We start from the raw sequence: 13,158 nt of genomic DNA, 5'->3' as shown, positions 1-13,158 counted from the left end.
CGTGTGTGTTTCTTCCTTTTCTTATAATAAAGCGTATATAATTTAGTCCGCTTTTTCTCGTTTTGCGTTTTAATGCATCATCGGAGCTATTCCTCATTACTCGAACATCTCGGACGCCTTGAATGTGCTGAAAATGAGTCTGCCGATGCGAGAATACCGCCGTGAAGAGAAAATGCGAAAAATCGATAGCAAATACGCGGGCAGGTAAAAAAGCAGAGCGAAGAGAGAGAGAGAGAGAGAGAGAGAGATAATACCTCGCAGCGCGTATACATCGTGAATTCTAAATAAAAAAAGGCACAGGAGTTCTCCCGAGAAAATCATCGGTTCGTCGTCTGCTTGCTCGTCCCACTAGTAACGTCCTCTACGTCTACAAGTATGTAAGTATGTCAATCCACTCTGTCGTAAAAATTCTTTTATTTCAGAGGATTTTTATCCGAAAAGATATTTTCGAAATTATACAATCAAATGAAGGATAACGACGAGAAAGGTCGGAAGCTCGGAATATCTCGAAAAATAGATATCCTTTGTAAATGAATGTTTCAGACGAAAGTTGTAGGCTTTAAAAATATTCATTTATTCATCTGATCGTAGTTTAACTTTCGATGGCGTCGACCAAGGTCACGGCAAAGTCACCTTGAATTTTGCGAGAAAGAAAGCTCCTGCTCGGAAGCCCGGGATTTTATTTTAGCGTGGGAACGAAGTGAATGGAAGTATAGCGGTGGTTCCTAAATTATATTTCGATGATCCAAGCTCTCGGAAACTGCGAAGACGACATTGCTTTTCGCCGGAGTATCAAAGTTGCAGTTTCAACCGATGAGTTAGCAAGGGCAGACACAGAGGCACCAATCGAGCCGGATGGAACGGCGGCAGGAGTGGTGCGCGCGGCCTCCGCACATTATGAAACTTGGAATCGAAATAGCGCGCGAGCGTGCGCTCGCACCGTACGAGTACGTACTTGATGTCAAAGGCGTAATAACTTGGAAGTACTTGCGCGTCCGTGGTATGGCTCGCCGATGAGATTGTACGGTGTGTTCACACACGGATGCGACCGCACATTACGGAATATACCGTGCGCGCGCGCGCGCGCGCGCATCATCCGTATCCCCGAAGCGAGGAATTATTGCGCGCTGAGTGGAGGCGAGAGAGTGCGTCTCGCGGGGTCGACATGCGGCGGCAGCGTGCGTATTACGCACTCAGGCCCCGTGGCGAGCGAGCGTAATCTCTCGCGCCGATTCCAAGCTAAACTTCGATTTCGACTTTCGATTCGACTTTTAATTAACGCCAGAAATTTCACGACTGCTGCTTATTTTAACACTTTGGCAGAACGGCTGCCGAAGCTGTGAGAGGCCGACGCGTCTGTATCAAGGTTTACTCGCGTCTGCGGCGCTTCGCAATGGTAAATATCAATATTACGTAATACTCTCTGTGTGATTCGCAGGTGCGTTGGTTGAATGAAGCGCTAATGAAGTCTTGTAATTATCGTCACGCGGTCGATGCGCGAAGAAGAAATCAGTCCGATCAGTCGCGTTGGCGCGCATCGTGCGCGTCGCGAGCGTGCGCACAATGCGACTGCAAACTCGAGTGTCGAGTATTTTGACGTGTATAAGCTGAAGCTTTCTTCACGCGTTTCTTAAATCGTGTCGTCTCAAATCACGTCGTTCAACGCGTTTAAACGCGTTTAAACGCGTTTAAACGCGTTGAGTGATATCGAAATGCATCAAATTTTCGTGTGTACTATATGCATTCCCATCTCCAGTTTACACGCGCTCAACGAGAGCGAGTTTATGTAACAGAACATGCAAGGTGAAATCGGACAGCTGCATTCTATGTTGGACGCGCGACATTAGCATTGGCTACAAAGGACCATTGTTACTTTTCGCTGCCTTGTTGCTGCTTTGCCGCATTGGCTTCGTTAGTCTAGCACTGTTTGCCGGCTCTTAATGTGTAAAGTGCTGCTAATCCATTTGAACGAGGAGTTGTGCGTAGCGCGCGGATGAAATTGGTGGCAAAGTGTCGCAGCGACGATTGCTTCTGCACGTTACGAACGAAGACGTCACGATGTTTTCCCGCGATAATTGCTAGCAGTCGTAACCTTTTTTTGCTTGCACTTTCCAAGTGCAAGTCGCGTCTTGCGGATCACAGCCGTGGAGTTCTTTTTTACTCACGCACTAACGATGACGAAGCGCATTACATAACGAGAGAACGTATATTCTAGACGTTAAAACACACAGCCGCTGCTGCTGCTGCTGCTGTGTGTGTGTGTGTGTGTGTGTGTGTGTATGCGCGCGCGTGCGCGTGCACGTAGGTACGTAGGTGTGTTCCGATGAGCGATTCCGCTCGACAGGAAACGTCGTGATTATTGCGACCGAGAGAAAAATTCTATTTTAGATCCGCTCGTGCGTCGGGATTCATTTGTAACGTAACAATTCCCGCTTTCGAGCGAATATACGGTGAGAGAAGAGGAGAGACGTCCTAATGCAGGATACGGACGTTTCCCAATTTGCGCAGTCCTACATTATTGAAGACCGCCGTTATAAATCCGATGTGCGCGCGCGTTAAGCTGGAAAGCTTTTTCACGCAGAAATATAAGCGCTCGTTTCGTTTCGCGGCTTTTCTCCACGCGATTTTGTATCACACACTCGACGATGGTTTTCGGGAATGCGATGATCACGCAAAGCGGGGATTACCAGCACACATACGTGTACGCCGGCTCGCTCAGTAAAGATCAATACAGCGTCTCGGCGATAAATTCCTTCGCGCTCTAACGGCATTAAATACTTGAGACGCTACACGGACTATACACTCTTTGGTACAGTAAACGTTGCGCAAGTATCGGCAAGAAGATCCGACGAGTCGAACATATTTCGAGCCATTGCAATGATTGTTCACGATGCCGTTGCAATGATTGTGACCAGTCTCGTATTCGATAATTCAAAAATATACATGTACGAATGTATATTTTTCTAACATATATATATATGTGTATATATTTATAATAAAATTTTTATACAATAAAAAGTGTCTGTTCAACAAAAAATTATTTTTACCCGATTCGAAAATTATTGAAAAAATTGCTTTTCGGTTATGTAATATTGAGCTTGTTTGAGCCACAGTCATCGATCAATGTGGCTATCCTTGATGCTTTAATGTGTATGTTATTTTTTTCGGCCGATAAAAAGCAACGAATGAAAGCGAATAAACATCAGTCGTCCGAGGAAACCGGTAATCGAGCCACGAACGATGTCTTCTTTCACTTTGGTTGGCGATGCGTAAGCATATCTTCCGTCAGGTAACACAAGTATGACCTTATGCTATTCTGAGAATCGTTAAATACACAATTGACTTGTCGCTAATTAGTCACCGTTATCTCACAGTTTTGCCCATATACGCGATATATTTATTTATACACGCCACGGGACAAGTCGAGGTCACGAGTATGGAATATGCCGAGACCTCGAAAAAGTTTTCTTTCTCATTTCCAGCACGTACAAACTGTCGTTTCACGAGTAACTAACGTACGTTAACATAACGATGAAACATACGTGAAACAGAAAGAGCGAAGTTTCGTACACCTTTTTGTTGTCTTGCGTCCCGACATTAGGCTGGAAATTGCCATTAATCTTCTCCTTCGGATGATTTGTCTAGCAAGTTATTTTCCTCTCGGTGAGATGTTAATATTATTCCGGCTAGTTTCTCGGTCGGAAAATAATCGTACGACCGATTCGGTTGCTCGTTTTATCTTCGACCCCTCGCTGTGCCTTAATACGATCCTTTCGGTTCTGAAAAAGTTCCTTTTTCTCCAGACGCGATGGGACCGCAGTCGTGCAAACAATTCATTTTTAAGAAGCCGCGCTTCCAAAGCTTCCGTGGGAGGATCCTTTCCTCCCACCCGCCAATTGTCCCACGAAATTATCGCAAGCCCCCCCGCAGGAGTTTGCGCGTCTCGTCTTGAAAATCAATGGTACGTTGACTTTTGTTCCCGACAGATTCGCCGAGACGCGAGATTGAATTTCAATTTGTTTCGGCGGTTTCGGAGGGGGAGGGCGGAATATTCGTTATCCTCTATTAGACCTTGGCGAAGGCGGCGCGATGGTCGATATTCCGTCGGCGAGATATACGACGTGGCGCCGCGGCCAAAAAAGCGAGCGACCGAGCGCGCTAATGATTGGTTTCAAACGAATTTCCACTCGGTAGATCCGATTTCGATGTCCGTGCGCGATATGCACTCGCCTATTCATAATTACTCGATCGTTCGCCACCACCGCCGCCGCGCACCTACATCACCAACACCGCGGGGGTCGCACTTTATGGCTTCGCGACTCGCAGCTAATTGGATTGTCTGCCGACTGACCGAGCGACTATTCCATAATTCTTTACAAGACCGACCGAGAATGGTCGCGGTGCCGGACATTTCGTGTTTCGTGCATTCATGCGTCGTCTTCCGTTCCTTTCGCCTGCCCGGATAATTCCCGGCGCCCCTTACATTATGCGAGCCATGTGTGAGCTAGTGCACTTTTCCAATGACAGAGTCACCTTGTCGCTTCCCGTCCGATTTACCTACGAGAATTTCACTTGGCATCTCAAGCCACGCGCGACATTTTATCGGAAGTGTCTGAAATCTTCTGTTTATACGACGTGAGGTTCTCTCATCGAATCGCTTCTCGCGTGCACTTGCGCGATTAAATTTACGATGCAAGCAATAATGCTCGCTTAATCGTAAAAACTTTTCGCAATAATGGATACTTCGAAACTTGCTAAAGGACTATACAGGTGATACGAATGAGGCAGCTAGTTATCATTTTGCGCAGTATTGATAATATATTGCGACGGCGAACTGAAATATTTGCAATATCGACTGCTCGTTAATAACTGGTTTGCGGAACGCGAATGTTCCCTTTCTTGCGAATAAGTTATGGCGCGTTATTTATGCAGATGTATTCTCTGTATATTATAATACTCATTACCATCCTGAGTCACACTAACTGAGTCACACATGATAAAAATGCAAAGCTGAAGATCATAAAATTGCCGTGTCCACTCTGTCCAGTGCAGAACTCGATTTTATAGCCTCGCGAATATCGGCGTGAAAACTCATCTCTTCGATCATTCTCTTTCTCTCGAGGCTACCGTATCTCCTTCTCTCGCTTTTCACGGCGGCGCGAAAGTGCGAAAAGTTTCGCACACAAACAAAGTTCCGTTCAATTTTATTTAATTGGAAAGCTTTCACGTCTCATTAAGTTCCGACTCTCGTTATCCATTTCGAACGGATTCGTGAAATTCGATTTTCGGATACTGCAAAGTACAAAGTATCAGATAACGTATCTTGCTCCAAGTCTAAATGCCCCGACTATACGATCAGCCGAATCGTACGAAAGTTATACGAAGGAAGCGACAAAAGGTCGCGCTCAGGTATAAAAAATTAAGCGGATATAAACTTGATACCGCGCGCGCGCGCGCGCGAGTTCTCTTCCTTCCTTGCAACCTTGCAGCCGAGAAATTCCACACGACACGTCGAAATAACAATTTTCAATTTCATATTTTGGCCTAAAAGCCTAAAAGCGATCGGAATCTTCGAAATCGCGAAGTGAGAGCGTAAACGTCGTAAACAGACGAAACGCGCCGAACGCGCCCTTGAATGTTTCCCTCCTCGAAAACAATCCGTGATCCATCCGCGAATGCGAACTCGATCGATCTGTCCGATCCGAAAGATACGCTCCCCGCTCCCTTGAATATCGTTTTTATTATCTTTAGCAGTTTTATTGCTGCACGGGCGAATGGCGCGATAGGCAAATTACCTGACGGTAAAGACTTTTATGCGTGATGTTTAATGGCGGCGAACCTTTCACACATATGCATAATTGTTGCATCGATATGTGTTGCATTAAACGACGCCGTTAAATCGCTATAACGAGAGTACGGCATCGCGCAGGCTGTTCGTGCTTTTGAGCAAGCTCCAATGTCGATATTATTTCCCGTCGATGGGAGCGACTATAAATACAATATGCAAATCAGCGTGGACACGCGAGTATTAGGATTAAATTGTTTCCCTTTGCAATGTGTGTGTGTGTGTGTGTATGTGTGTCTCACTCTGAAAGATATTAAACGCTAAAAATGCACGCGCGCGCAAGTAACATCGGTAATGACGATCTCGTTGATTATTCCTTTTTTCTCCGGAGAAGATACACGCATTTTCCATACGGACAATTTGATCTCTACACTTTGATCGCGTGGATAATTTGATGCGGATGTTGATATAAATTGCGATTATACTCCGAATCGCCTGTAGCGCAATACATCGTGCGCCTGTGCAAATATTATTACAACAGTATGTTGTTTAGGATAGGAGAATAATACAGGATGCGAGCATACACGTGCGCGGCGAAATGCATCGTCGGGACGCAAAAGTCGCGCACGAGCTGAAGCTAAAGATGCGCTGTTACTTTAATCCTGAAATGTATACTCGTTCCATCTCGTGTCGTGCGTCTAGGACGTACGTATTTCACAACACAACACAAATTGCTCAGAAGAAGGAGAATTTTGCAGAGGCAGGCTCGCGTGTAAAAGCTGATAATTTATTATCGGGTAAACGCTCGACCGAAATTTTAAATTGACTCCTTTTGCGTCCTCCTGCTTATTCGTTTCCTTTTCTTGAAGAAAAGAGTATAACAATAGTGATTTCACATAATAATAAAGATAATAATGTCGAAAAGATTGGTGACATAATGTAATCCGATTTTACGCATTAGTATATACATATATACTTTTTTGACCTTTCTATAGGGGCGGGAAGGGGAAGGGATTCGTATCATCACCAACACAAAATGGTGTATAACACAAAATGGGGTCAATTGATTGTTTTCGTCGCATATAGCTCAAACAATCGAGAATATTAAACGGTGCAACGAAGTGGAGATTTCGTAGTTAGACGACCTTTCTCGACCGTTGGTTTTATCGACCCGCGTACCAAAATTATTCGTTGTATCAGCATACGCGATCAAAGAATGTACAGACGCAGGCAAAATGTCTCTAAAGCGATACTTCGGTTCTCGCTTTCTGAATATATACCGTGTTTCGAAATAAACCAACTAGAAGAATTATATCTGTACCATTAAAAAGGTAAGAGTAAACGCTCTTCACACACATCTTCACACGTCTAAAACGGCACATCATCTGTTGGATTTACGTTTATTATCTTGCTCACTGAGTACGCAACGCAAGAAAAACATTCCCGGCCGGATGAGTCAAGACACGCAACTGGTCCTCGGTGCTGGTCTCCGGTAATTGCGCGCGCGGGATTTGCGATCGAAATATTGACCTCTCTCTCTCTCTCTCTCTCTCTCTCTCTCTCTCTCTCTCTCTCTCTCTCTCTCTCTCCCTCTCTCTCTCTCTCTCTCTCTCTCCCCCCCCCCTCTCCTTGTGTTCTTCCTGTGTGTCTCGAGACGCAAAAGCAAAAGAACAAAAGGAAGCAAGACTCGCCGACAAAACGTTTGCGGTGTACCGTCTTTTTTCATTTAAATGACCGCAAGGCGGTAGCGCGACGCAGACTGCATACCTAATGGCTGCATATTCTGCAGTGCCACTGCCACTCAAGGCGAGCCCCGACACTACGTCAACGGAGCCGGCCTGTTCGCGACAGGAAAATAATATGAGTTGGTCATAATCCGTAGCTGCATTTCGCCTCCAGATACGGAGGTGTACGACAAACTAAGCCGCCGACATGCAAGGACACTCCATGTACGGAATCGCGCGCGAGATACCGAGCGGAGCCTGATAACCGACGCCGTTGTTGCGAGAGAGTGGCTTACAAACATGATTTTTCTTTCCTCAACAGCGGATACAAGAGCAAAATGTCTGTTCGCGTTGGAAAATACTTCAAATATTAACAATGAATAATATACTAATGAAGAGAAAGATACGTTATTTCTGTTTTTATTCTACTTCTTATCTCCTATTAATTGCAACACCTTTTGCTTTCTTCAACTGTTTCATGCAAGTGTATTTCATGCAGTCGATATCCATGTTTGTTGCAATAAGCGTAAATAAATAAGATCTTTAATCATCTACTGATGGTGTCGTGGGAAGGTGTCGTGGGAAGGAGGGTAGAAATAGAAAGAGAATAGGTTTTCTCTCAAGGGGGAATAGGCGCGAGAGCGATCAGAGTCCATTAGTTGTACCCTGCTCGTATCGTATCGTATCGTATCGTATCGTGCGTGCGTGCGTGCGTGCGTGCGTGTCGTGTATCATATAGCGTCCGCATTGCGCGCGCTACGGGCAACACGGGTGACACACACACACACACACACACACACACACGGGTGTGCATCGGGCACGATTGCACGTGTGAAGGGGGCGGGTGAAAGGGAAGCGGCGACATCGAGGCTCGTCGATCGCGATACATAGGAACATAGGAAGAAGAAATAAAGACATTACCGGATTGTGCTGTGTGCGGCACGCACGGGCCTGCATGGACCAACCAATCAAAGAGACGGCATACGATATCAGAAGTAATTACTCACGAGTTCTTTCCCGCTGTAATTGACGTCGAACTGATCGAATGATTTGCGCGACACATTTTTGTGCAAACGTACTCGTATGCGCAAGTCAGTGCAGCGATCGTATCCACGTCCGTAGAAACGCAGTAGTTACGAATCTCACTAAGGTCTTGCCAAGCTACTTTACTTGCAAACGAATTCGTTGTGATAGACCGATAGCAACAAACTAAAATAGATAACAATGCTGGCCTTGCGAAAATCAACTTGCGCTTTTCAACGGGGTGTGCTCTCGACAGTAATTTCAAATGAACGCTGAATCGAACGTTGTATACGCACCAGCTGGTCAAATATATGAATAAACACGCGTGTTACTTGCTTTCGCATTTTATGAAATTATACGCAACATTTGTAAATCGTTTATGTCAGCCTCAGTAATTATTCCTTAATACGTGAACAACACGTATTAATGTAATTGATCGTTAACAAGCATAAATATGCATAACCCCTTTTATCAGCGCGCTTGTAAACCGCGCCGTGTCCGCGAACGCGTCCCTCGCAAATTCGACTATTATCGTATTGGTTTCGATATAAAGTACAATTACTCGCGAATGAGCCAAAGTAACGATGGGGGGAACAACAGCACGTTCGCGATCGCGCCATGTGCGTTTGTCGCACAAGGAAGGGACAAAGGAGAGAGGGAGAGGGAGACGGGGGGGGAGAGAGAGAGAGAGAGAGAGAGAGAGAGAGAGAGAGAGAGAGAGAGAGAGAGAGAGAGAGAGAGAGAGAGAGAGAGAGAGAGAGAGAGAGAGAGAGAGAGAGAGAGAGAGAGAGAGAGAGAGAGAGAGAGAGAGAGAGAGAGAGAGAGAGAGAGAGAGAGAGAGAGAGCGAGAGAGAGAGAGAGAGAGAGAGAGAGAGAGAGAGAGAGAGAGAGAGAGATTTACGATTACGGACGATTGCGCAAGCTTCACCTCAAAGACGCAAAGATGCACGATTACTCCGCGGTGCGCGCGACGATTACGTGTATTCTTAATAGGATTAAGCGCTAAATCTCAAATCTGTTTAAATCCGTCGCGCCACGCCGCGAGCGAGGCTCACACCACATTTGACGGCGATAAACCACTCGTCGCGTACTCGTCGCGTACTCACGCAGACCGGATGACGCAAGACGGGAGTGGAGTTTCCCCACGATCGAAACTCGCCGAAAACTCGATTTCCCAGCTTGTTGGCCGTCCTGGCAAGTCCCAAAAATTACATTATTATCCCGCTGTCACCCGGCTGTCGGCGGGCGTAATGAGAGCGGACGTTCTCCTGCCGGAGACACCGCGCACGGCGCAATCTCACCTCAGCGAAATCTCACGACATGAAAACTGGCAAGTGCATCACATTAAGGGAAACGCTTCAACGGAGAATGCATCGCGCACGTCCAACGCCGACGTAATAACGGACGTAATACTCGCCTTTGTGGCGGAAGAAATTTAATTATACGATTGTACACACTTCGCGCTTATTATACGTCTTCGTGTCCGGCCGGTGAACACCGGCCGCTCTCTGATGGCTCTTTACAATTATAAATTTTATCTCTCCGTGTGCGCCGAACGCTATCATTCGACATTTTTTTTTTTGCGGTAATTGCTAGCGGTACCGTTATCGGTACAGTTGACAATTTGAAGACTTTTGTTACGTATTGGTAACACGCAATTGGTCTCGCGCAATGCCTCGCGCGTTACACACTGCGTGCGTCACGATAAAATATTCGTATCATTTGGCGCTTTGCAACGAATGCGCGCGCGAAGTTGCGGGATTGTTTTACAAATGTTCGTCTCGCGCGGTGCGCAATAACGCGGCATGCATTTATGCATGTACAATTATTTGATCGCAAACTCGTTCATCGTGCCTTCAGACGCGGAGTCGTTCCCATCATCAAAATTATAAACGCTATTTTTTAAGCAGATGCTAAGGATTTTTTCGCATTTTCGAATATTCCGATGGATACAAAGATGCCAAACGAAAATCAAGTAAAATCTCATCGGTACGTACGACTAGAAAAATTATTCCTGAAGTAATGTAACATGCGTTGATTTATTTCGAAACGCGCCCATACGGAACACAATACAAACGCGATGACCGAGAGAGAGAGAGAGAGAGAGAGAGAGAGAGAGAGAGAAAGTTACATTAAAATCAAGAGGAATAAATTGGAGTTCGACGGGAATTCGCTCGGACAATTATCTTGGGGACGAAGCAGCTCCAATTAAACGAGCTTCCTGCCGTTCCGTCTCGCAAAAACGGGGCCGATGCTAATTAGCAAAGTCTACGTTGGAAGTGAATTTCATATCGAGTTGTAATCGAGTAAACAACAGCCTTAAGTAGTTCGAGCGTGCTATCTGCTTCCACGATTTCTTCGTGACCTGACATTCAATCGAGATATTCGCGTCCGGAGTCCCGCTTCGCTTTATAACGACGCATAAATGTCGTGAACCGAGTGCAAATAATCCCAAGGAGGAATCGCTCGATGCGACGCGAACAGAGCCGCGATAAACGTCCGAGTCTCGAGGATATATAGAGAAAATAAGCTACAGCGATAACGCAAATAACATTTTATGTTATCCCCGCGCTGCGGGGTGGCGAAATTTCCAAGGGCTGCGAACTTTGCGAACCTACGCTAATTGATTCTTCTCCGCAGAAAGCGAGTTGGACGGTCGTGACGGCGAAGTGAACGGTGAGTTGATTTAAAAGATTCCATTTTGACGATATGATTGCTACTCGTACATAATCGGGTCTCGTTTATCTCGTTTAAAAAAGAAAGACCACGCGGGAGAAATCTGTTTGCGCGATTGGAGCCTGTGCAACCAAGTCAGTTGAAATGAACTATATTAATTCGGTTCATCGATCAAGTATTTCACTTCTTACGATCGGTGATCGGAGGTCATCGTCATTGATCCATTATCCATTATCCATTATCGTTAAGCCTGAGGATTGTTATTTCTATTCGACTTTGAGTTCTTATTGATTGAACAATAGCATCCGCGGCGTTTCCCGTTTCCCTTTACAATCGAAGGAGCTAATTATTAAGCACATTGGAATACACCACATTGTTTGTTTGACTCTGATAATCCGGTTTTGTAGACCCGGCGTAGATAGGTAACTTTGACGATCGCGAATTGCAATTAGCTCTGAATAGCAATTAAAGGGCAATTTCGAGCCGGAAGGAAATGGAAACTACCCTCTCGTAAACGTGATTATATATATATATATATAATTCCGTCTAACGTATAACGAACAAATTGATAAGATAACAATAGCGCATGCTCGCATGTTATGACAGCTTTGCTCATTTGAAAATTTTATTTATTTTACAGGCCCCAATTCGTTTACGGGTCACACTCGGATCGTCACAAGTGTAGGAATTATTTTACCGAAGAATGATTATCAAAGACACGAATGAAGAGGCTCGAATGTCTTCTGTCTGCGGGAAGAATAATACGAAGTAGTTACCACTAGCGGAAACCTCTCCATGCAGAAACCTTTGAAACTAGAACTTATTGTTAGCCAAGAAACTCAATCGTGATTCAACATAATCGAATTTTAATAAGAGCATAATACTATACTATTATATATGCCAATCTCTGCGTTCTTGCGTTATTTATTAACACTGAACATTTCGAGGAGCTCTCAACCTCGGTTGAGGCTCCTCGAAAAGATTTCAGTTTGAATTACTTACGTACGAGCGTTTGATATTAACAATTTACGCGTATCTATTTATACTGAGAAATATTACGCGTCAACCTCGCTGAAAGGAAAGTTGATTAATTTGAGAGAGACATGCCGCGTGCGCGTATTTCGTATACGTATATACGAGTGTCTTTAGTGTCGAAAGAGTAACCCGGTTTCCCGGCTTTCCCTCGTCCTCGTCCCTTCTCGTGACTTCTCCATCGAGGTGAGCCCGACAGAACCTTACCCTACGACGATCGGCCGCGTATTTTTCCAAACATTCCGCCTCGCGAACAACGCGAGACTGTTTTGTTACGCTCAGCTGTGTCTTCGGTAACAACGTCCGAGCGAAGATGCGAAGATGTACTTAACATCGGCCGGCTTATCTAAATTAATTTGGACCGCGGAAGATCGATAAGGATCGCGCATCGTAGCGTGCCTCGAATACGGTGATGAATGAGCACGCGTCGCGTCGGTGCGTAAGCAAGTGCGATAACCTCGAGGTTTACCGCGATAATTTCTTCGTTATTTGCATTGCAAGTGTGTACGCGTCCGGCATACGCGTACAAACCGCGTGACGATATAAGGACATGCTCGCGAGAAAAGTCGCATCGTATTTTTACTCACCCGGAAGACCGCGCGCGTACGCGACGAGGCACGTCGCAACTAGTAGAATGTGAACGAACGTCTTCATTCTGTCGGCGGAACTCCTGTCTCCGGTTGTCGGTTAACTTCTTCGTTGGATCGCTCGCTCTCTCTCTCTCTCTCTCTCTCTCTCTCTATCTCTCTCTCGCTCTCTCGCTCGCTCGCTCGCTCGCTCGCTCGCTCGCTTGTTGCCTCGACGATGCTCCGACCAACACTGACCGGTCTCCACAGTACGCTAGCGAACGACGATGGCTGTCACGGTACGGCTCGCGAAAGGATCAAGGTTAGCCGCTGGACCGGCCGCGTAAAACAC

General features: G+C 45.8%; 1 protein-coding gene across 1 annotated transcript in view; it reads right to left on the bottom strand.

The window, feature by feature from the left end:
• LOC105182951 (virus-induced RNA 1) overlaps window positions 1-13,143 on the bottom strand; it is a 31,024-nt gene extending 17,881 nt beyond the window's left edge. Inside the window, exon 1 of the mRNA XM_011140768.3 lies at window positions 12,828-13,143. Within this exon, the coding sequence (XP_011139070.1) occupies window positions 12,828-12,894 (67 nt within the window). The 5' untranslated portion in view covers window positions 12,895-13,143. The remainder of the gene's footprint in view (window positions 1-12,827) is intronic.
• Window positions 13,144-13,158: the final 15 nt, after the last annotated feature.

This window comes from Harpegnathos saltator, unplaced genomic scaffold (genome assembly GCF_003227715.2).
Source record: "Harpegnathos saltator strain DR-91 unplaced genomic scaffold, Hsal_v8.6 scaffold100, whole genome shotgun sequence".
NCBI classification, from domain to species: Eukaryota; Metazoa; Arthropoda; class Insecta; order Hymenoptera; family Formicidae; genus Harpegnathos; species Harpegnathos saltator.
Note: the sequence above shows the minus strand (reverse complement) of the source record. Positions and strands in the feature narration are given on the sequence as shown.